At 30.3% G+C, this 23,773-nt stretch overlaps 4 protein-coding genes across 5 annotated transcripts; 1 reads left to right on the top strand and 3 right to left on the bottom strand.

Annotated features, from left to right (window-relative positions):
* Nucleotides 1-3,074: 3,074 nt before the first annotated feature.
* On the bottom strand, nucleotides 3,075-4,128 carry LOC140676104 (chemosensory protein 4). Its single transcript, XM_072910790.1, has 2 exons — nucleotides 3,884-4,128; nucleotides 3,075-3,451 (listed from the first exon to the last, which is right to left on the bottom strand). The coding sequence occupies exons 1-2, from the start codon at nucleotides 4,080-4,082 to the stop codon at nucleotides 3,249-3,251; spliced, it is 402 nt and encodes a 133-aa protein (XP_072766891.1). The 5' UTR covers nucleotides 4,083-4,128; the 3' UTR covers nucleotides 3,075-3,248.
* A 443-nt stretch (nucleotides 4,129-4,571) lies between these two features.
* Nucleotides 4,572-11,212, top strand: LOC140676262 (protein sneaky). Its single transcript, XM_072911157.1, is given in 10 exon segments — nucleotides 4,572-4,582; nucleotides 5,306-5,387; nucleotides 5,389-5,682; nucleotides 6,825-7,040; nucleotides 7,173-7,474; nucleotides 7,951-8,138; nucleotides 8,258-8,429; nucleotides 9,058-9,412; nucleotides 10,345-10,673; nucleotides 10,894-11,212. Coding segments are annotated over 10 exon segments (2,268 nt in total).
* A 605-nt stretch (nucleotides 11,213-11,817) lies between these two features.
* Nucleotides 11,818-14,218, bottom strand: LOC140676105 (chemosensory protein 3). Its single transcript, XM_072910791.1, has 3 exons — nucleotides 14,067-14,218; nucleotides 13,072-13,275; nucleotides 11,818-12,237 (listed from the first exon to the last, which is right to left on the bottom strand). The coding sequence occupies exons 2-3, from the start codon at nucleotides 13,271-13,273 to the stop codon at nucleotides 12,041-12,043; spliced, it is 399 nt and encodes a 132-aa protein (XP_072766892.1). The 5' UTR covers nucleotides 13,274-13,275; nucleotides 14,067-14,218; the 3' UTR covers nucleotides 11,818-12,040.
* Nucleotides 14,219-15,214: 996 nt separating this feature from the next.
* Nucleotides 15,215-23,721, bottom strand: Ada2b (Transcriptional adapter 2B). 2 transcript variants are annotated; one of them, XM_072909825.1, is made up of 10 exons: nucleotides 23,453-23,721; nucleotides 23,261-23,358; nucleotides 22,632-22,691; nucleotides 22,412-22,553; nucleotides 22,090-22,307; nucleotides 21,778-22,007; nucleotides 21,406-21,637; nucleotides 20,344-20,393; nucleotides 19,464-19,803; nucleotides 15,215-19,377 (listed from the first exon to the last, which is right to left on the bottom strand). In XM_072909825.1, exons 1-10 carry the CDS (start codon nucleotides 23,457-23,459, stop codon nucleotides 19,273-19,275), a joined length of 1,482 nt encoding a protein of 493 aa, XP_072765926.1. In that variant the 5' UTR covers nucleotides 23,460-23,721; the 3' UTR covers nucleotides 15,215-19,272. The 2 variants fall into 2 exon arrangements, with proteins under 2 accessions (XP_072765926.1, XP_072765935.1); XM_072909834.1 differs by lacking the exon at nucleotides 15,215-19,377 and having other exon boundaries at nucleotides 19,529-19,803; nucleotides 20,344-20,433; nucleotides 23,453-23,720.
* Between the last annotated feature and the right edge of the window lie 52 nt (nucleotides 23,722-23,773).

Below are 23,773 nucleotides of genomic sequence, written 5' to 3'. Positions count from 1 at the left end.
ATTTATGTCAGACCGCTCTTTCTGCTTTCTGCTTTCGTTGCACGAAATAACAAAATCACTGCGTATAGCGCGTTATACAGCCATTGACAAAATTATTAGGCACCCTTAAATTTTCCGTTTTTCTTATTTTATTAATAGTATATAAATACTAAAAGGATTAAAAAACTAAGTATCGATAGCACTTTAAAGTTGAAATTTCAAGCTTTAAAATGTTTTTTTTTTTAATTTTTTGCCCAATATCGACAACATGTCTGCAAAATACAGATTTAGCTTCAAAATTATGTATCTCGGCCAAAAAAAAATTGTAGGAAAGTTTAAAAAAAAGAATTTTGTAGGCAAAATGTTGTAGTTTATGAAACTTGACTTAAATTTTTTTACCAAGTTGCAGAGAACAAAACAATGTTCTGTTTTAAAGCATAGAACAAGGAAAATACAAAAATTTTTTAATGTACTGATAACGCATTAAAGTTGCTATCGATAATTTAAAAAATTTTTGTATTTTCCTTGCTCTGTGCTTCAAAAAAGAACATTATTTTGTTTCTTAAAATTTTATTGTATTTTTGACACTCTGCAACTCGGTAAAAAAATTTTCTCTCGATAAATTTAAGTCAAGTTTCATAAACTACAACATTGCCTACAAAATACTTTTTTTTAAACTTTCCTACAATTTTTGTTGGCCGAGATACATAATTTTGAAACTAAATCTGTATTTTTCGGACATATTGTTAATACTGGGCGAAAAATGATCGCAAACGAAAAATTAAAAAAACATTTTATAGCTTGAAATTTCAGCTTTAAAGTGCTATCGATAGTTTTAAAAAATTTTTTTAGTATTTACAAAATAAGAAATACGGAAAATTTGAGGCTGTCTAATAATTTTGTCAAAGGCTGTACATACAAAAAATTCAGAATGTTAATAAACTTTTTCGCAGATTAGTAGTTATGTATAATGAAACGAGTATCCATCGAGAAAAATAAATATTTATAAATTTTTTAAATTTTATTTCACGACTGTTACACGGGTTACAACCGTCGAATAAAACCAGAACTCTCAATAATTAATGAGTTTTCACAAAGTGAGATGTCAGTTTCACACACATCACTGATTATTTATTATAATAATATAAAATCAAAATTATCAAAGAGAATTTTCGAAAAAATTCCCCGAATCTCAATAAAATTTTATGACACTTCTCTGATTTTTCCAGATACAAAATAAATTTCGCAGAATTTCTCGGAGGTTTTTCATGATTTTCCAAGGAGTAGACATCCTGAATTCTAAGTAAGAGGCTCCAAATGTAAAAAAAAAAAAAAAAGATAAATACCTTTTACAGCTTCTCACAGTAAATAACAGTGAATGAGATGAGATGGATGGTTCCTATCAATCTGCATCTCAAGTGGAAAGTATCCGTTCGAGTGACAAGGACAGAAGTACTTGACGCAGCTCGCCATCCTTTCCAGAGGACGAACGTCGGACAGCGTTGGATTACATCGTCGTTGCTTCGAACGCTCACTTGCACACTCGTTCATTTTGACAAATCACTCATTGTCAGTCGCAGTAACACATCGGCTAATTACGATCGCGCGAAAAAAAAAAAAAAAACAGACAATCTGAATCGCCGCGGTCAATGCCGCATCTCCTTTCTTTCTTCACACTTATTGACTCGCGAATCGAATTAACGCGATACGATAATCGCCCGACATTTCACACGACATTTCTGACACTCGCGATGCAGAGTCGAGCGGGGATAAATCACGCGAAACACGTCCGATGTCCGTTATGCGATACTTGACATATCCTGTGAAAAATTTGAATCATGTGACAATTTCAAGCCGATGCCAAACCTAACCTGATACATGTGGATTGTAGCACTGCCTAATTTCGCTCGGTTCCTGACACAAGGGATGCCAAGTGCGAAGCAATCTTGCGTACCCCCATGAATTTTGTTGCCCCAAAGTACCGTCATATAATTGCAATTGTTCGTCAGGATTGTAAGTCACATTTATAAATATATAAAAAAGGTAAATTAAAACATCTTATGTTTTGTATCTTTAGCTTTAAAAGAGAACGGAATGCATAAAAAAGGATGGAAAGCTTATTCAAAAAGATTCAAGTATAATTTTTTTATCAACTAAAATGCAACTACGAAGCGTTATCTATTGGTGGATGTCGGTATTAATCGTACAACAGTCGATAAAGAAGGGTTATACATTACTTCGTCGGTAAGTGAGCTATTTTGTACATATTTTGTGTAAATATATATAGTCAATATATAAAAAAATGCTTTTAATCTAAAATATATAGGTAAATATATATATATATATATATATATATAATATGAAAATTTGTTCTTTAACAAAATAAAATTATTAGACTACATAAACGATGAGTAGATGGCAAAGAGAGGAATCGTGTATAAAATAACAAATATATTAATAATTTATATATATGTGTATTATATTTAATAAGCATTATTTTTTTCTTTCTTATTTTTTTATTTATCACTGTTTGTATGTATCCCAACATTGGAAGAATCTTTTGTCGTGATGCAAGAACAATTATGCCTAAATTGATGTTTATCTATCTTTATACATGCAGATAATTATAGCAAATCAATTATAACAAATTAAACAATTATTTAATATTGTGCGTCACTAATAAGCGTTACTTTTTCTATTGTGATATTCTAACAACTACGATACTTTTTTATAAATTAAATAATTTTTGCATGAAATATTGCCGAATCCTTGCCCATATATTGCCAATATTGAAATATGCATAATAATCCAGCCTAATAAATTATTTATGTACGCATTAATGATTTTAACGTAGATGATGTAGACAAAAAGAGACTTATAAAAAGACGGTATTGTTATATTTAATTAAAGTATATATCACGATTATAGAATATTACTTTGTTATTAAATTAAACATTTATAGCAGTGACGCACAGTAAAGTAAAAACATAATTTATCCGTGTGCAAACTTGTTTGCGTTTTAATTAGAAAATTAAAAAAAATATTAATGTAAAAATTGTTATCAATGTAAAAATCTTATCTTTGTAATTATTCTGTTTTGTTACATGGAAATTTCCGTGCTGAAGAATGATAGAACACGAAAGACTGGATCTTTTGCAATCATTATGTAAAAAAAAACCACAATGTGACAAGGATTACGACAAGCAATCAAGTTCAAAGGATAGCCGTGGTCGGCATTAAAGATCACGGTCCGACGCGAAGAAATGATTTCAATCCAATCGACTTCCTTGCGCTGAAGACTTATTCTCCAAGTAACGTCTTCGATATGCCCCGGTAGGGTCATACTTGTCTTCCAAAAGTTTCCAATCGTCCGGTTTGTTATCGATCAGATGATGAGAAATTTTGTCCGCCGCGTTCTTTTGCATCTCGCTGCATCCGGCGCAGTCGTGCTCTAATGCGTCCGGCAAATTTTCTTTAAGGAATTGAATATATTATATAAAATGCAATTTACATTTTATCATTTTATTTCTTTTTTTTTCTTTTAACATTTTCAATAAATGCTTTTTATTTTAATATAAAAAATATTTTTCTAAATGTAAGTACTGTAAGTCTCTATATTAAATAATATTAATATAAAAATTCGCAATGCAAAAAATAAAAAATAATTATATTCTCTTTCTAACACATACAAAGTGTCATATATATACGTTATACAAAAATTATCTACAATAATAAAATTTAGAATAATCTGATTAGAAATATTAAAATAATTTAATCTATATTTTTAATAATTTACAATAAAAAAATTAATATAAAAATATTGAAAACATCTCGGTTATATAACAATTATAGTGTCAAGTTTATAAAAGATTATAGGAAAATGCTCTTCGCGCAAAATACTTACTTTTGAGTTCCGCTGCATCTGGGGTGCAGGGAGTCCGATCGAGCAGACAACCCACGTATCCATTCAACAACCTCTCGCTGTTTATCACCGCGTCCACATCTACATTGTCGTATTTCGTAGTATACTGCGCTTCTTCTGCGAGAATGGTGGAGAACGAAAGGGCACATACGGTGATAAGAGCGACGACTAGATGACCCATCGTGACAAGATTGATGCGTTGCTCTCGATTCACTTCTCATGGAATCTCATTAGTTCCAATGTCTTATAAGGAAGGCTTGGACACGGTTCGTTAGTTGCACGAAATCATCCTTGCCTTAATTTATCGAGAAAAATACGCGCGACGTAGTTGTTTCCTGTGTCGAGTAGCAGACCTTCGTCTTCTCAACGAGAATTTCCACGCTAAATTTTTTTTTATTACCAATTATTAATATGACTAAAGTAGTTTTAATATTATTATAGATTATTGTATGTGGGTAGTAATAAAAAAATTTTATATATTATATATTACAGACTTTATATATGTTATCAAATTATCAATCAGAGAATTATTTTTCAGCTTTTGCATTGCGAATTTGTTATATTTGTTAATTATTATTAATTATCATTAAATTTAATGTAAAGAGACGTAACATATTTCGAGAAAAATATTTCTAATAGAATTAAAATAAATTATGGCAAATGTTAAGAGATGTGTAAACTGTAATAATTATATTAAATATTATTGTATGTATTGATAATATACATGATGCATGTGTGAAAGATTAAGTCGAATGATCGTTGCATTCGTGTCAAGTACAAAAACATACATATGTATAAGTTGAGAAGTCGCATAGCAAGCAAGGAATTGATGTGCCTTTATATACGTGAAAAGAATTCTCGTACTTCAACTCTTTTCAAGTATTCCATAGGCGATGTATTACGTGACCTTGATTTTTAGACAAGCAACTTGCGCAAAAGGATATGACTGTTTCAGTCTCTCGTTATCCATTTCCATCAAAAAGGAATCTCTTTAATTTGTAAATTGAAATTCTTCGCCGATACATTTTGTCCTTGCTATAAACTGCAGTAATCGTAATGCCGCATCGTGCTTCGTCATTATCTAAATGTCGATAGAAATCTTCTTATATAATCGCTATTATATGATCTCGACAATAATAATCATTACATATTTTTGAACTACGCAATCACGGTCTCGTGAACAAAATTTATTTTAATACTTTTTATTTAACTTGTAAAACATTTTAAACCTTTTCTTTTATCCATATTTTGATGAAAATTCTAAATTAACGAGCACGTAATTAATCGGAAATTAAAATTGATGATGAATATTCTCAATGCATGTTACCTATCTCACAATCAGTTAAATTAGTTTAGAAAATTCGCAACTAAAATCGACTTTATTCGATATTTATCTCATTTCAGAGACCAACTTGAAGGTTTTGCATTTCATAATCCGCTGGAAAGTAGTTTATCAGCGAGGATTTTCAATTTCGCAAAAAGAGAGGGAAATGCCCGGCTTGGAGCGGATTAATCGCTGCGGTCGTTTGATCGAGGGAGCACGGAAGAATTTCCTGAAATACTATCTGAAAAAATGCCCGACCCTGTTTCACATTTGCTACGATCCTATCGGCACTCATCGAAAAGCGAGGGTCTTTATCGGATTTCTCTTCGGATTTCTCGCAGCTGTCGTGCTATACGAGGGCATAATCGTCGATCTACAATTTGACGCGTATATCAGCATCTCTCTGGGAGCCATCCTCGTCCTGATATTATCGATAGGATGCGCATCATCGATACAGGTAATCTCTTCATCTTATTTCACCCGATTCTATATCCTTCGTTGGAGATATTTTCTCGTATCGTTTTACTTTGATTTTATCAAGATGCGCTACTCGATCAGGTAATAACAATGAGTCCTTTTTATCATGTGAGAGAGATTTTTCTTTCCAAAAATTTACCCTTACATTACTGTATCCATCATATTTTTATCATTTAGTAGCTTCAATAAAAAACCTATTTTATAAAATCTATTCACTTAATGTGCCTTTTTATTAATAATTATACGATATGATCAGAGATGTGTATTATTTGAAATAAATGCATTTAAAATGGAAATGTAAAATGTCTATTTTGTATTTTGCATTTAAAATACATGTTTTTAAAAGCCATTTTACATTTTTTTATCCATTTTCTATTTCAAAGAAATTTTTTTTGCAAATGCAAAAATTAATTGAGATATCGATATTATTAGTCGTAAATATCAATAAATGGATATTTATGTAACATTGCATTGCACTTATTTATTGTAAAATAAATTCTAGATTAAATATTTAGTAATTTAATCATCGTGTGTATAATTCATGCAATCGTATATCATGCTAGAATACAGATCTAATTTCATGTAAAAAATAAAAACGGATAGTATAAGATCTAATCTAATCTAGATAGATAAAAAGAATAAGAATTTAATTATAAATAAATATAAGAATATAAATATTTTTAAAAAATCATTTTTCTTTAAAAAACCATTTTAAAAATGTCTATTTTTCATTTTCTACTTTAAATGGATGTTTGAAAATTAAAAATAATTTTCAAAATACAAAAGTATTTTGCATTTTTAAATGGAAATGTTGAAACTATTTTGCATTTTCTAGTTCAAATAAATTTGAACACCCATTTTGCACATCTCTGGATATGATAAATAATAAGCAATTTATATATGATTTCCACAAAATGTCTTTCGATATTTCTGCCAAAGATAAATGATAACTTGATAAAAAAAATCTATCAATTGGATTCGCTACGTGAAAACGTTATATGACGTTAATATTTTCGATTAAGCATACGAGGACATACATAAAATGTTTAACAATATAAATTTTGTCGTCCATTATTTTGATGTAATTTGAATGATTTATATCAAAGTCGTTTCTTCAAATAGGTGAGATGTATTTGTCTTTTGACAATCCCGACCTTCCTCGGCCGATCTGGGCGTAATGTTTTGAGAGCGTTCGTCCTAGGATACATAATCGCAGGACCAATATTTAATTTAACGTACAATGCCAAAGAGGTGGTGAGAACTTTTGCTTGTACGACGCAATTGACGTACAATCTTACTCAAACGCGCTTTGATCTCATGTTTAAGCCTTTCCAGCAGGTAAATATATATACACATCCGCCTATTAAAATAGTATAATATAATATAAACGCAATTTAATAAAAAAAAAAAGCGATTGTTTATATGCAAATAATTTTGCGCGAGAAAAACATTACATCTAATGATACGTAGGCGGTGCTCGCCATGCAAGCGGATGCGAGCGAATTGAAAGATACTTTATCTTCGGTAAGAGATTTGATGAGTCCGATAGTCGAGGAAATCGAAGGCGAAGAGGAGATGAAGAGGTTGAAAGAGGAGAACGACTATCTGGATGAACTTCAGGATGATACGAAACGAAGTGACGAGATCGAGGAGAAACATGAGAAAGAGATCGCGAAGGCAAAGTCTGAGGCGGATGTTTACGAGGCGAATTACAAGAAGAAAATCGAAACGCGTTGCGAAGAGCAGCTTAGCCGCGGTGCCGAGCGATGCAGGCAAGGGATCCTTTCTCTTCTTTCATCCAGGATTAATCTAAATAATAATGAAATATTTTTCAATTAAAATATTCAAGAAACCTATGTTTCTTTTAAATGTTAAAGAATTGACAGTTCTACACAGATTCAATAAATGGTATTAATAATACCAATTATGGTACAATATCAATGACGTGTGATTCGTCAAAACCGATTAAAGAAAGAATACGTAGAATAATTTGTTTTATCTCTCGACTGCGTAATTTTTAGACAAATAATTTGAAATTACAAGGAAAGGGAGAGCGTGTATCTATTCGATTCTTCGTAATAATTGTTCGCAGCGAAAATATTATCGTTATTAAGTTCCTTAAATTATGAGCATATAAAATATTGTTTTATTGATTTGAATTAAATATTCTTTTTCAACTTTATATTTCTTTATATTTTTACTTTGTATTAATTTCAATTATGAAAGTTAACATGTAATAAAATTTTAGAGATATGTTCAGTGACGCTTACGACAAGTGTTATGACACGGTGACGGTCTTCGCGGCATGGCTGCTGTGTTGGCCGATGAAACTTACCTTCGTATGCAACCTGGTGCAGGCACTCGGTGGTTCCAACATCTGCGATCCCGAGGGAAAAGTGGACTCCGGCATTGGCGAGGGCTATGTTGCTTTAAAAAGTGAGTACGTGCATTCAGTTAATTTATGATATATTTATTCGCGTGTCGAGAAGAATTTAGCGTTATTAAATAACGCGTTGTAACATTTTTCCCTGTAATATTTTCGTCTTTTTGCGAAGGAGCCAGGGATACATTCAGCAAGAGCCTTAAGGAGGCAAAACTACAGTACAGAGTGAAGAAGATGCCGGTAATTCTTGATCTTCATGACGCCACGGATGCTGCCAAGGCTGTGATGCACGAATTCAATTCACGCCGAAAGGTTTTGGAATCGGTGATGATGATTATCAAGAGGTGAATACGACGAGATGAATCTTCGAGATAAACTTGAACTCTAATTATAATTCTTTTTTAATGTAAAAAGAAAAAAATAGGAAAAAAAAATTTTCCCTAGTTTAATAAAAAAAAAATCTTTTTCATAATTTTTTACAAAAACTTGTACAATACGGATCATCTTGACTTTGATATACTTTGTACATTATAGAGTTCATTCTTGAGTAACATTTAAAATTAACAGGCATTCTCTTATAGTTTTGGAGATAGATACGTTAAAGGTTGGTAATTTTTTAATTACAATAAGAGTATATAAAAATCTTTGAGTATATAAAATATCTTGAAAAAAGAACTATAAAAGAGAGAGAGAGAGAGAGAGAGAAAGCGCCGTTTAATTCCAAGCATATTACTTATGAATAGATTCTTTACAATATTATATCAAGAATAAGATGATTCATCTTGTGTAAAATTTTTTGTAAATATGTCAAGAACAAGGCGATTTATGTTGTGTAAAGTTTTTTGCAAACATTTCTCTCTTGTAAAGACCCTCTTTTTTAACGAAATCGTACAATTGTTTCTTTAGATACAAAATTGTTTCCGGCAATATTCGTTTAATGCAGGGACAAATATATTTCACGTAATCATCCAGATGCCTGTCCTTCATTTTCTTGAGAATCATTATGAACGCTCAAACGTACCACGATAAATATCTCAATGAGATCGAGCACGACAACATATACGTGACTTCGTACTTTCGGAAAATCGACGCGAGACGGAAGGCTCGCGGCAGCTTGACCCTATTACCTTTGAAGAAGATTGAGAGATCCAAATTCGTGGATCCGTACAGTTTGCGGCCGAGCAAGATTGAACGAGTACATCTGACTGGTCAAACGGTGAAGTTGATACTCGAGATGATTAGTGTGACAACGATTATACTGATTGACAGGCTATTCTTCGAAGTGCTCGATTTGGTCAGAAGACACGCTTTTATGGAATATACTCAGGTTCTTAGTTTACAATGTTTGATTTAACCATTCTCGTCGATAGATTTTTCAAATTCAATCTAGAGATTTTTTGAAGCGTATCTATTACAAATCCTATAAGTTTATCGTTTTTCATCAGCAGATTTTTTTGTGAAAAAATTTTAATTAATTTATTTCGATATGTAATATAAAAAAAATCGTATAATTTTTCTTTTTCGATATTATAAATTAATACCTCAACAGTGACAGAAACAGGGGTCTTTAAGCAATTGGATAGCATATGTAAAATGCAGAGATGTGCATTATTTGAAATATTTGAAATAAATGCATTTAAAATGGAAATGTAAAATGTCTATTTTGTATTTTGCATTTAAAATACATGTTTTCAAAAGCCATTTTACATTTTTTTATCCATTTTCTATTTCAAAGAAATTTTTTTTGCAAATTCAAAAATTAATCGAGATATCGATAATATTAGTCGTAAATATCAATAAATGGATATTAATATAACATTGCATTGCACTTGTTTATTGTAAAATAAATCCTAGATTAAATATTTAGTAATTTAGTCATTCTGTGTATATAATTCATGCAATCGTATATCATGTAATGATGCTAGAATACAGATCTATAATTTCACGTAAAAAATAAGAACGGATAGTATAAGATCTAATCTAATCTAATAGATAGATGATAAGAATACAAATTTAAATATAAATAAATATAAGAATTTAAATATTTTAAAAATGTCTATTTTTCATTTCCTATTTTAAATGGATGTTTAACAATTATTTTGTATTTTGCATTTTCTATTTCAAATAAATTTGGATATATCCATTTTGCACATCTCTGGTAAAATGAATAGAAATTAACACTAGGTTTTTCCTAATGCGTTATATAACGTAATTTATCCTTCTTGTTCCGATTGAAATTTCAATTTTAATTTCTTCTAGGCGGGTCATCATGACATGGTTTTGGAGGTCCGCGGAATTGGAGTGATAGCATCTCTGATACGCAGGCTCATTCGTGGATTCAACGTGAAGAGACGAGTGAAGACCGTGGTATCCAATAGCGCATGTTTACCGAGGCCCAACAAAGTACCGGATCGCATGATTCTCAAGATTTATTCGACTTATCTCGGTATTTGGCTGTTGTTATTTACCGCCGCTTACACTCAGCGACTGCGGCGCGTGATCTGCTCGTTCTTCTACAGGAAACGTGAGAAGAGGCGCGTGCTGTACCTCTATAACGAGAGTCTGAGACGCAGACTTGGACACGCTAGGTAAAAATACGGCATCAAGTGTCACGCGAGTTGAGATTCAAAGCAGACTCGACTAGGATAGTCACCGAATTCTCTTCGACTATTTCGAGCAACGAAAAATCGTGCTCCCGGAATAAAAATTCGATGCCGATCAAATAATCCAAAATCTTTTACAACAGACAAATAATTAAAAGTACATCTTTCAATATATATACATAATCAAATCTGTCTTTGATCCCAGGTTTATGCGAGCCAAAATCAGAGCTCTGGTGAGGACTCGTCGGTTGGAGTACGACATGGATCCATGGATCGCTCTGAGGCTGCGTTGGCCAAAGCTCTGCGGTTGGCTGGTGTTATTCGCCCGGGCGCGTCAGAAATGTCTCGTCTGCGGCGAAGCAGAACCGAGGAAAGGTCCGCAATTTCGCAGATGCACGACACCGGGATGTACCTTCGTCCATTGCTCCGAGTGCTGGAAAGATGTTGGCGAGTTGTGCTATGCCTGTGCCGACATTGGAGAAACGACAGACGACGATACGGACGTTCCGATAATGGAATATTAATATAGATAGAATATTAATATAGATAAATTAATATGATCTCACCTATCAAACGCGCTTGATACAGGTTCCAGTTTTTTTTTTTTTTTTATAAATAAACTGTGTGGTCTTGGATAAATATTTCTCTTATTATTAATAAATCTCGAGATATTAAATAGATATTACTTATTTATATACATGGAAGAGATTTCAATTCAAAAAACAAATAATTATCATACGGATAATTAGCTCACCTGAATAAAAAGCTTTTTCCAATAAACGTTCATTCCGTCATGCAGTTTTTTAACGTACTACTTAGAAGTCTAATCTGTTCAACAGTATATATCTAAAACAACCGTATAATGGTTCTTGCTCAAGAATGAAGAGATTTATCGATAATAATAAGTTGATTTATAATTGTTTTTCTCGTGATGAAATCAGCGTTTGTCGGAAAAAGTTTTTTGCTTCAAGCAGAAATCTTCCACTCGATGATAACTGCTTGTTTTTTTACATTAAAGTCTCTTCAAAGTATGTAAAGACACACGATTAAGATTCAAATGTAAAGAACGCGAAGAGGATTTTACGTACAATTGAGTGACATGCGGAATATATATTATGTATGACGCATATGTATTATAGTTGATAATTTATTTGCATGCAGCTAATACGCATGTTACATGCTAATTAGGTCAAGTTGTGGCTAGAAGGACGATCAAGCAATTAACAATAATTACATTGTATAGTAGTGTTGTAATAATTGCGCATATATTACATATATATATATATATATATATATATATATATATATATATATATATATATTTCTCTATTTCTTTCCTCGTTGATTTCGAATTAGAGATGGATTCCGTTTTTCAAGGCTTCCTCTTCATATTTCTTCGTATATTTACCCTCCGGATCGTACTTATTCTTCAGATCGTTCCACATATCTTTTCTATTTTTTACTAGAAAGTCTATCGCCTTTACTGCACGGTCCTTCTGTTGTTGCGAGCACTTGGCACATTCAGTTTCTAGTGCTTCAGTCATGATCTCTACAACGAGAATTAAATGATTCTTATTAATTTAACAATATAATTGATATTAATGTAGTTGATTTGAGCGTCAAAATTAATCTTCGTCGTATCGCATGTTTAAAGAAACAAGAAATAGCTAAAGATATATTAGTTTAAACTATTAAGATTATATTTTTTATTGAATTGAATCTCAATTAAGACTTACGTTATTTAGCAATCAATTAAATTCAATGTTGAGAAAACAGGTATTCCAGATCGATAGATAGATAGAATTTCAAATTTTGTGCAAATAGAATTTTATTGACATATCCCACATATTTTACGTTATTTTACAATGTGAGATGTGTGAGATATGTCAATAAAATGCTTCGTTTCTCTAAGAAATACAAGGCCTTTTATTGCAAAATAAATGGAGCAAAGTAAATGGATTATAACTTGTATTAACTTAATGTTATCAAATTTATTATTTCTATATTTTTCTAAATAAGATAAATTTATAAAGAGTTGTTATTACAATTTACAATGCAATTTAAAGGCATTCTTTTTATGTGTATTCTAATTTTCTCCATGTTATTTGATGAAAGGTATTATATATATATATATATATATATATATATATATATATATATATATATATATATATAATCGTTTACTTTTATAAGTATTTAATTTAAAAATTCAGACTATTTGACTAAATTAATATAATTTGACAGTTTAATTTAATGAAACGGATACTCTTATCTAGGCATGCTGCGTTAATTGCAATTCTTAATAAATCTAAATCTTCTGCGTTATAATTGCAATTATCTGTCACATATAATATTCACGATAATATATATGCATAATACTCACTCTTTAATTCAAGAGCTTCAGCAGGGCATCGGACATTCGGTTTTTCCATCAAGCAGTCTATGTATCGTTTCAATAATCGTTCATTGTGTAAAATCTCATCTACATCTAAATTGTCAAATTTGTTGGTATAACTATCTTCCGGTCGTCCGTAAACACATACGATAGCGCTAATAGCGAACAGATATACCAGTGTAAATTTCATGGCTGCAAAAAATTTAATTAAATGTGTAATAGGACGTTTATTCGACAGAAATTTGCATCGGAATATTTGAAAAAATGTACACATACGTACGCACATTTCAGAAGAAATATACAAAAAAATAATCTTATAAAATATTAATAACTATGGTTGATGTATAGAAAACAAACATGTATTATCAGCTACATATATTTTAGTTTATTACAATGTTTCTGAGCAAATTAAAAGTGAAAACAACTTTTAATTAAAATTAGAGAAAAATTAATTAGCACTTATTGCACATTCTTTAATGTCAAAATGAGATGTGTTCACTTTCCAATAAAAAAAATCGAATTTTATTTGACACGTCTTTAAAAATCAAACGTGACAATTTAATCATAAAACACATGATGCACAATAAATTGAAAGAAATTGCTTAAAAACATATTAAATAAAATTAGATAGATCGTGTAATACTTTTATCCGAATTGGACGTAATTATATAGTAAAAAATCAATTCCAAAATGTAATTCTTCAAATACGAGATCATTTTAGAAGTAGAAATTATAGAGATAAACTTTGCCACAGAATATCGTTGAACTAAAAGTAAAATAATTCTTTTTCTTTTGAGATGTGCATGTGACACTTCACTGTTTTTATAACAAAATTCTATTCTAATACATTTATTATACATATTCAACTATATTTTGCAATAAATGTTCGAAAGTTGAAAAATTAACAGTTGATCCGTTCGTGCACGACTACGTCCAATGTTTAAGATGTTAAGAGAACGCAAATTGTTGTATAATATGCTCACCTAAGACGTATTATTCGCAATCAGATGTAATTGTGTACGGATATATTCCCATCACTCGACTTTATATACGTTGCACAGAAACGAGTGGAAGGATAGAAACGGTACCGATTTATTCCACGAAATCCATCTCCTCATCGGCTCGCGCCTTCACCTTCGCACCTACTGTGGAAAACTATACGTCGTCGGCTTTAATGAGACACGTTGTGGTCTTCTGGTTTTGTTTTTTCTTTTCTCATGCTAAAGGTAGAGGGTTCAACGGCAAAGAATGATTCACTATAAATCCCATTGTGGTTGTTAAATGAAAAAAACGATCCAGTTGACATGTATCTTTCCGTTATTTCCAAAAAATATATTATGTAATTCAAAACTCGACTCAAATGTTAGAAAAGACGGCTTTTCTCGAAATTTATTGTGCGTGTAATCTCTAGTCGCATTCGTGTGAGTAGGAGAAAAGACGATTTTAAAAAGTTATTCTTTATTTTTTTAGTTTCTATACACTTTTCTTTACGGACAATTTTTATTAAAGAATTATATATAATTTATATTTGCATACTGAAACCAATTTTACACGAAGAGTGTAAGTGTATATACATATATCTAAAATAATTTTCTTCTTATTATAAAACTTGATATTATTTTAATAATTTTACGTATAAATTACTATTGCACGATATTATTATAAAGTGAATAGTTTTTTAGCTATATTAAATGAATGATATTCCGACCAGAATTTTATTAATTGCTTATGAAAATTCTCAAATATTTAAAAAATATATTAAAAAAAAATCGTGTCTCAAAATATTTCTTTATTGATTTTTTAGAATAACGACTTTTAAATAAATTTGATTTACTTTGTATATATGTGAACACTGTGATACGAGAAAATATTTGTTTTATTTTTTCTATACTTACAAATTATGATTCTTATCTATTTTTTTTTTCGAATTATTCGCAGACTGAAAAATTATTTATTTTAATTATATTTACACGTAGAAGCGTTAATTTAAAGAAACGTAGGAAAATATGGAAAAATATCAGACAATTTAAAAAAAAGTTGCAAAAAACGTTATACATCAATTTGCAATCTAATAACCATTGATTAATCATGACTCAATAAATTCCCACTATTTTAGAAGTAAACAAAATAATTGTCAAGTAATTATAGCATATAATTATCATTTCACATGAAACTTTGCTCATTCTTATCACGATCAATATTACATTTCTGTTTCTAAGAAATCAATGGAAAATATGAAGGTACAATATGTTATATACAAATTATGTTTTTTAAATGAAAATATCGCACAATTTATTTCGCACATTCGACGAATATCTGTGTTGAAGTACATTATAATCTGTAATGTTGTAGAATTGTTTTGTTGCTTTATATTGAGAAAATAATGCGTATAGTATATAACACGCGTGTTAAGTGTCATATAGGTAAATTATTGTGACTGGAGCTGTACTTTATATCCTTGTCATTCTTTATCCGACTACAATTATTTCTGTAAGAATTAGTTTGGAATTTCGATGTATTGACGCATGCTGTAGAGCTAAAATATATCGGATATTTTTATACACGTATCGCAAAGACAAGATTTTTAATCATTAATCTCAATTATATGAATGTTGTAAAAGGAAGTCATTAATATAATTAACTACACATCACGTACAAATATAATCGGATAAACGGAAGGAGGTATTTGTTTATTATCTATAGAAAATATGAACGTTGTTTGCATCGCCCTTATCATACGTGTGAATGCTTCTCTCGACAAAAGAACTGGATATAAACTTTGTCTATCTACTTAAACCTGAGTAGATCTCTTTACGCATATTATTATGTACAGATATATAGGCTCTTTTTTATATCTACAGTATTAGAACCTATACATTTTATCATGAATATTTAGACTTATATACATATTATAATATTCAATGAAACAAGAAAATACAAATATATATGTGTGTGCGTAGAAGTAGAGGGTAATTATTAATTAATAATTTAGGATAAAAAAGAAATAAAATGCAAATATGATGGGATGATACAGAATAATGGAAAATAGAATAAATATATCAAAGAGGAGTAATAAACTTATACGGAGGTTCCAAAAGTTTACAGTGTTGCATGGCTACCCAGGTAACAAGCACATGTCAATTTGACGTCGAAAACGACTGGTCATTTCTGGTTCAATGACGTCACGTGACCAAATAATGTCTAATTTAAAACGTCTTAATTCTTAAGTCATTATTATAAATCGCTCAAGTATTACTATCTTGTCTTTTCTACTATCTCTGTCTTTTTAACGTCTTGAAATGTCATCAGTCTGTGACATTAGTCCGTCATTTTTACGTCATTACATCACGTCATATTTGGTTCGAACTTGATCATATTTTCATGTCAAAATGTCGTGTGCTTGCTACCTAGGTAGCATCTGCTGCTAAAAAAAGATAGTATTCACCAATGACGCATTAATGCACATCAGTATGGTGACTGGCAAGATACGTATTTCTTTATTATATATATTTTTGTAAGTGCATCACACGTGTCGTCTGTGATTTTGAAATGGCAGGTTTTCATAAACAAAGAATCGAGTTTTACCCGTAAGCTTGTTTAAGCATTTTTATGGGTCTCTCATAAACCCATAGCTTTCTTATTGGTTTTGAAACAAAAGTTGATGCGCTCTTTCTTCGTGAAAACTTGCCATCTTAAAATTGCAGGTGACACATGTGAGATGCATTTACAAAAATGCATGCAAAAAAGAAATCTGTATTCACACCTTGTCATTCAATGTAATGATACATCATAGATATATACTATCTTTACATTAGCAGATTAATTATAAGTGATTTGAATAGTGTTATGCCAGAAACTTTTATGTACATACATATTCGACGAATTTCTCCAAGTATGCAAATTAGTATGTTTATTTGCTTCGTATGATAATATTGATCGATAAATTATTAAATAAATATGCATAAATTATATACATTTTATACTTAAATTATAATTATCGATAATTTACTACCTGCAATAAAATGTATATGCTGATGTTTAAATTTTATTAAGAAGACTACTATTAAATACCATTAATCCATATTATTATACGAAGCGGAAAAATATGACGGATATCTCATTGAATATTTATACAATTTCAATGTCATAAAAGAGTTTGTTTCATGGACGTTATTGACATATATATTTTGTTTGAGTATGCTAACTTTCTGATTCTTAAACTTTAATCATTTTCTATTCAAAATCTATCACTGTTTTGACGTATTAGGATTTTCAACACTTTAGAAATTTTTCAAATAATACTTTAAATTTATAAAAATAAAACTTAATGCGATTTATGTGTGAAGATATTTTCAACTATATATACCCATGGTATATATAGTTTAGAAGAAATGTTTGGATGAGTGACTTTTTATAGACATTTTTTGTGCATATTGTAAAATTTAACATACATCTACATATAATTAAGTAATAACCATTCTTGAAGGAATATTTTCGTACTTTAGTTTCTATACCAAAAGTAGTGGAAAATAATTATGCTTTGAAAGCTTTCTTTTAAATATACTTTTTTTCTTTGCTGTTACAAATTTAGATTTTAGAATTTTAATTTTATTGATAATGATAATGATGACATTTTATATAAATGAAATTGTATAATTCTTTGCTTTACAATATATTATCACTAAGTATCACTCTTTCATATGTACAAATGCCACACAAAGCGACAGATAAGTTATCTAATATCATGCATTCCATATTATCGATGTTGCATATGTTATAGTATTTGTACCACTTTCGTCAATAAGGAATTTTTTTTAGTACAAATAAAAGAATTTTTCTAATCGTCGAATAGATTATATAAAGTTGCAGGTAATTATACAACTAAGCCTTGCATGTAATTTACAAGATACGCATAAAATATGTAATATTTTAATTATATGAATGATGCAAATTAATGGATTATCACTTATGCTTTTTGTGAAATGAAAATGTTTTCTCTTTTTTTATATATCACATCATTAATCGTGATTAATCCAATGCGTATACCAATATTTTAAGTGTGATGTACACTATTTAAATAATAGTATAATAATAGTAATCAAATATGTGACAAATATAAACTATACTGGCTTAAAAAGTTTCGACACATTTTGGTATATTGCTTTATGTATGATTACTTTGTGATTCCAAAACATGGATGTTTCAGTAATCTCGATATTTTTTTTATTGTCAAATATAACAATTTCTTTTTAACATAAATAAAAGAATTTCTTAAATATTTCTGTATGTATTGGATTAGTGAACACAATGCAATTAGTAAGAATACTTTATTTTGCAAGAAATTTGTAAATCTATAAATTGATTAATTTGCATAAATAAAATATATAAATATATAAAATATATAAATATAGACATTATATATAGACATATTGTGTATATTTCTTGCAATACACGAAGTATTGTATATTTTGTATGTAATTATACATATAATATGCAAAGATTTAAAAATTATATAGATTAAAAATTCTTTTATTTGCAATTAAAAAATAATTGTTCATATTTGACATTTACAGCAAATAGAAGAGTGCTCACGAGCATTATCTGTATACGAAAATAATACAATGGAAGAATTAATTGAGCAACATGTTCAATGTATCTACATAGGCAGTGTTAAGAGATTCTCTCAAATAGAATTCATAAAACATTCTGAAAACGATAAGTAAAATATAATACCTTAGAGACCGATTCATTAAAACATTTACTAACGTTTATCGCAATTAACTAAATTGTCTATTAGTCTCTGTATTATAACCAATATTATACTGGTCTGAATAAAAAAGAATTAAAAAAATTAAACAAAGATAAGAATTTATCACCGTACAATCGGCTTTGAACGCATTTTCAAAATTAATCATAGATGCTAAATACATCATAGATTGCGCCTGATTATCTATCTATTCAATCCTATGTCATAAATCGCACATTGCATAGAAGTATCTAAATTGCTGTGTGAAACAAGTACCAACAGCATATATATATTTTCTTTTTCTCTTTGTCCATCTGTCCTACATATTAGTTATCAGACTCAAATACTAGTTATACCTAGGACTTAGCTTGCAAGATTAAAGATGACTTAGAATGATATAATGTCGCAAATTTTTATACGCGTTATCTTTATATTTTATTTAATCAATTAGCTGCAATCAAGCCGTTAGTTACCAAATAATGAAGAATTTTGCTCTGCCATTCTGATTGAGTTAGAACGTTTAATCTTCTATTCCCTTCCAAATATGCCTGCAATAATAGAGAAGTGATATTAGGAGATAACGAATTACGATTACAATATTAAGAAAGAGTATAAGCATTCATCACATACTTACATCTATTACCATTGTTTTTTGCGTCAAATATACAGTCGGCTCTAGGTCAAGTTGAATGCATAAGGATTTTTCTTGCTGTGTTAAAAGATGAGATGCAGCCTCCAATTCTATATTTCGTTCTGGAGTGCAAGCGGTATCGACGTTGTAATTTTTTCTTTCTTGCGTAGAACTGGGGCTGCAAGTCGACTGACTGGAAGTAGGATTGCTATCCGATTCCGCCCACTGACTGGCTGGAATCGTCGTCCGATTGTGACAGGTTTGATTGATTGTGGAATTGTTGGGCAAGTCTTGCTTTATAGTGTATTTTCGGTCGGTGAAAGAGTAACTTTTTTCTTCTTCTCTATAAAAGCACAAAGATATAAGCATAAATAAATAATTAATTCAATAATTTTAGTAATTTAATATAATCTCTAGCGAATTCAATACACATGCATTGATTATTCTGGTATTGTTCTAACATGATGCAGAATTGTTTCCACGTAGCATCAAACTGCACTGTTAGAAAAGTCAATGTAACATTTTTTGTTCTTGTTCAGTTGTTTTTTCGTTTGTACGAATATAAATTCATCACTAGGATAGTTTTCATTTGCTGAATGCAAAAATCTGTACACACTGGGATAATGAGCACAATCCGAATATATGGAATATATGAAAAAATTTGCACTTGGTAAATTCGAATTCGCTATAAGATATTGAGACAAAATATTATTGTTTTTAAGTATATAATTTGAACCAAAGAACAAACAATGAAATAAACAAAAATTTTCAATAAATGTAAGCACAAAATATGAAAATAGTGTATATGTGTAACATGATATAAAAATAATATTTCTAAATTCTACACAAAATGGAACATCTAATTCTATAAATATAAACTTACCTTCTTTTTGAGGTGCTGCGGTGTATTGGAGTGAACGGCCCACTGCTGCCCTAAGTGAAATGCAAACTGATACAATCTGTTCACAAATGCCTGGCAACACGCATCACAAACAATAGAATTAGTTAAAAAGAAGCAAAAGCTAGTATATACAATATATCAAGTTCTAAGCTTTTTTTTTCTTTTTCATTTGTACTGTACATATAAATGTACAAAGAGAACAAGGATAGAATAATTGCAATTATTTTAAATAATTTTCTTTGTAGAAAATTTTTTCATTATATCACAACTTAGAATGCAATAATTTATGTATATAATTGTATATATAATATAAATTTATTATAACATTATGCTTTGCATGCACCATTACACAAATTCTAACTTTAAATTATTCATTTTTAAACAAAAATATGATATTAAGTATTGATTCATATTATATGATAACATGACAAAATATTCATTTTGAAATATTCGTCTTTACATATCGTTGCAGATTTAATAAATACGTATATTTTACATATTATAGAAGAATATTTTGTCGTGTCACATATAATATCATATCAACCTTAGTGCAAAATGTATATAAAATATTTATTAATAACAGAAAAGATAATAAAAATATGATTATATAATTTGTTTTATACATAAATACACACAAATGTATTCAAATTCACATTTATATATAAGAAATGCATAAATAAAAGAGTTAAATATTTACATGTAAAAATTCACACAATACAATTATATTTTATACACAATAGCAAAAATCTATAAATGATATAATATTTAACAATAAGCACGAAAATATGATTGTTTTTCATCTTTTTTGTGAAAATTGTATTTCATAGTAACATATCATACATTAATATGTACTTAATTTTAGCATGCCTTTAGTAAAAAAAAAAATATAACAAGATATTACATAATATTACATAATATTTTTGTGATATTTTGGAGTTTTACTAGCTTTTACCAATATATATATATATATATATATTGCAAGATAAAATTATTCCATTCTGTGTATAAAACAAAAAGTTTGTATAAGTAAAAATTCATACTTACAGATTTCTTTTCTGTCCAATAATCCGTTGTATCATTTTGTCTCTGAGTTTGCGCAAGAACTTGTTCCAGATGAGCGCATTCCTCGTGCCTCGTAATACCGTTCTCACGATATCGATAAAGCTCCGAGAGCCGTAAGCGCAATTCTCTTTCCCTCTCGAGATTTGTTAGGAACTGTTCGTGCTCTTGTGCTGTGTAAAACTGTGCGAATACACGCATTCTGTCCCTAAATTCTCTGCATCGAATAAACGAATTACTTAATACGAATACTTAATATGTTTTGAGCGAGCAAAAAAGAGAGAGAGATTAAATATTTTTTTCAAAGTATTTCTCGAGAGAAATGTAATGGAAAAAGTACATTTATATAAACCGTACTTTTCTTCTTTCGTATGTTTCTTTTTTATTCCTTTGTCTTTTCTGGATGATGAAAAGAAAGCCGACACAAGTTGGTAATCTCTTACGACGCGTTTTCGCCTTGCTCGCTCTCTCAAATTATTGGTGTACATATCAACTTGCGCTAATTTAAGTGCGATGTCAAGATCATCGTCTTCGGCAGGATTCAGGAATAATGAAGAAACGAGAGATTCGGCTTCGTGGTTATAATCCTAGAAGAAGCATCATAATAACGATGATTATCAAATCATGTTTTCAAGCAAAAATTGATCAAATCCTAAGACTGATTATTACCCTCTCAAAATCATCTCGCTGGGGCATGTAACCCAATTGCGTGGCTTCTTCTGGAGTGATATCCAATGGTGGTAATTTGGATGTGAGATCGGGCGATAATGGACCATGATCGGACTTGGTTTGATCCGTAAGATTTGGTACATAGCTCTCTGTAGGTGGCCATGTATGCTTTCCAATATTACCATTGAGGTATCTAGCAATATATTCTTCCTTTGCCTCTGTAACAAAATGTCTATTTTAAAAAATGATTAATTAATGACATTTACAAAAATGTGTATCAAATTCTTCATGTAATATTCAGAAAACATGTCAATTAATTAACCTTCTGGTGTACGTGTTTCGATATGTTTACTAATATCTTCCCAATTTCCAAATCCAAATTGTTCAATAGCATCCAGAAGCCTAAGTTCTTCTCTAGCTGTCCAATTACCACGTCCATTAAATATACTTATAGTACCAGAGTCCTATATCAATACACAAGTAAATTAACGCTGATGTTCCTATAACGCGATGTATAGAAATAAATTTTTTTCATAACTTACCATAAACTGATAGGCATGATTGTTTTTGTGTTGACCAATTTCAGCACCAGCAGAAAAACACTATAAACAATTTATTAAACACAGCTAATATATTTTTTTTTTGTACTCATATATTTCTATTATTTATAAAAATAATTTTTAAATTTTAAAATAGCTTTAAACAAATGTAAAATACAAAATACAAGTAATTTACAGAATTGTAAGTAATTTTAATAAAAATAATTGCCAATTAAGATATCACAGTAAAAACATTCGCAAAATCTATTATTTCCTGCATATTATTAAAAAATTACAATAATCAAATTTCATTGGCGTCACAATTCAAAATATTCGCCAGCATGCGTCCACGTGTATCTCATCGATCAGCTTCATTCGCAGATTCGCGATAGAATAGACTGTATAGGAAACGTGATGACATACACACGTACAAAGATGTACAAAATATGATAAAATAAAAAGTATTATTCATAAAAAAAAAAAAAAAAAAATTCGAAAAGCTATAAATGTGGAAAAAAACCTCCAAAAAAAGAGAAAAAAATGAGAGGAGGCAACGAGCAACGATAATAATAACAGAGGGAGAAAGAGGATATCACGTGACTCAGAAATGAGGGTTCGAATATTCGACCCACCTGCAAGCAAAGGTCAAATTCAGGACATTCGATGCACTTGACACGTAGGCCCGCAATGTCTTCCTGACAGTAGGTGCAGTTGTACTTCGCGTACAAATCTGAAATATAAAGAGAACGAAATGTACGTGATGATAATCGAGAGGAGTGACGTGGCGGCATCGTGCTACGCTGACGTATAAATGGATTACGCACCCGCCATTTTTGTTTCGCGGAAAATTCTTCTAGAACGATCCGAATGACGTCACCGCATGCCAGCGCGTGTCCTGAATTTTACGTATCACGACGTGCCATGTCGCGGGATCAGGAACATCCCGCTCCGTGTGAACAAATACGCGGCGAAATCGCGGAATCGCGTCCCCCACCAGACACCCCCGTCAACCCTGTAGGCGTAATAATTAGACGCGAGAAACGTCAGCCAAACCAGTTGTCTTGTTTACGACTGTTGCGTCGCGCGTCGAGTACGCATGCGCATCGAGCGGCCATTCTTGAAACCTCCCTTCGCCCTTCGCCTTT

The sequence above is a fragment of the Anoplolepis gracilipes genome, chromosome 2 (genome assembly GCF_047496725.1).
Source record: "Anoplolepis gracilipes chromosome 2, ASM4749672v1, whole genome shotgun sequence".
In the NCBI taxonomy this organism is placed as follows: Eukaryota; Metazoa; Arthropoda; class Insecta; order Hymenoptera; family Formicidae; genus Anoplolepis; species Anoplolepis gracilipes.
This window is presented reverse-complemented; position numbering and strand designations above follow the sequence as displayed.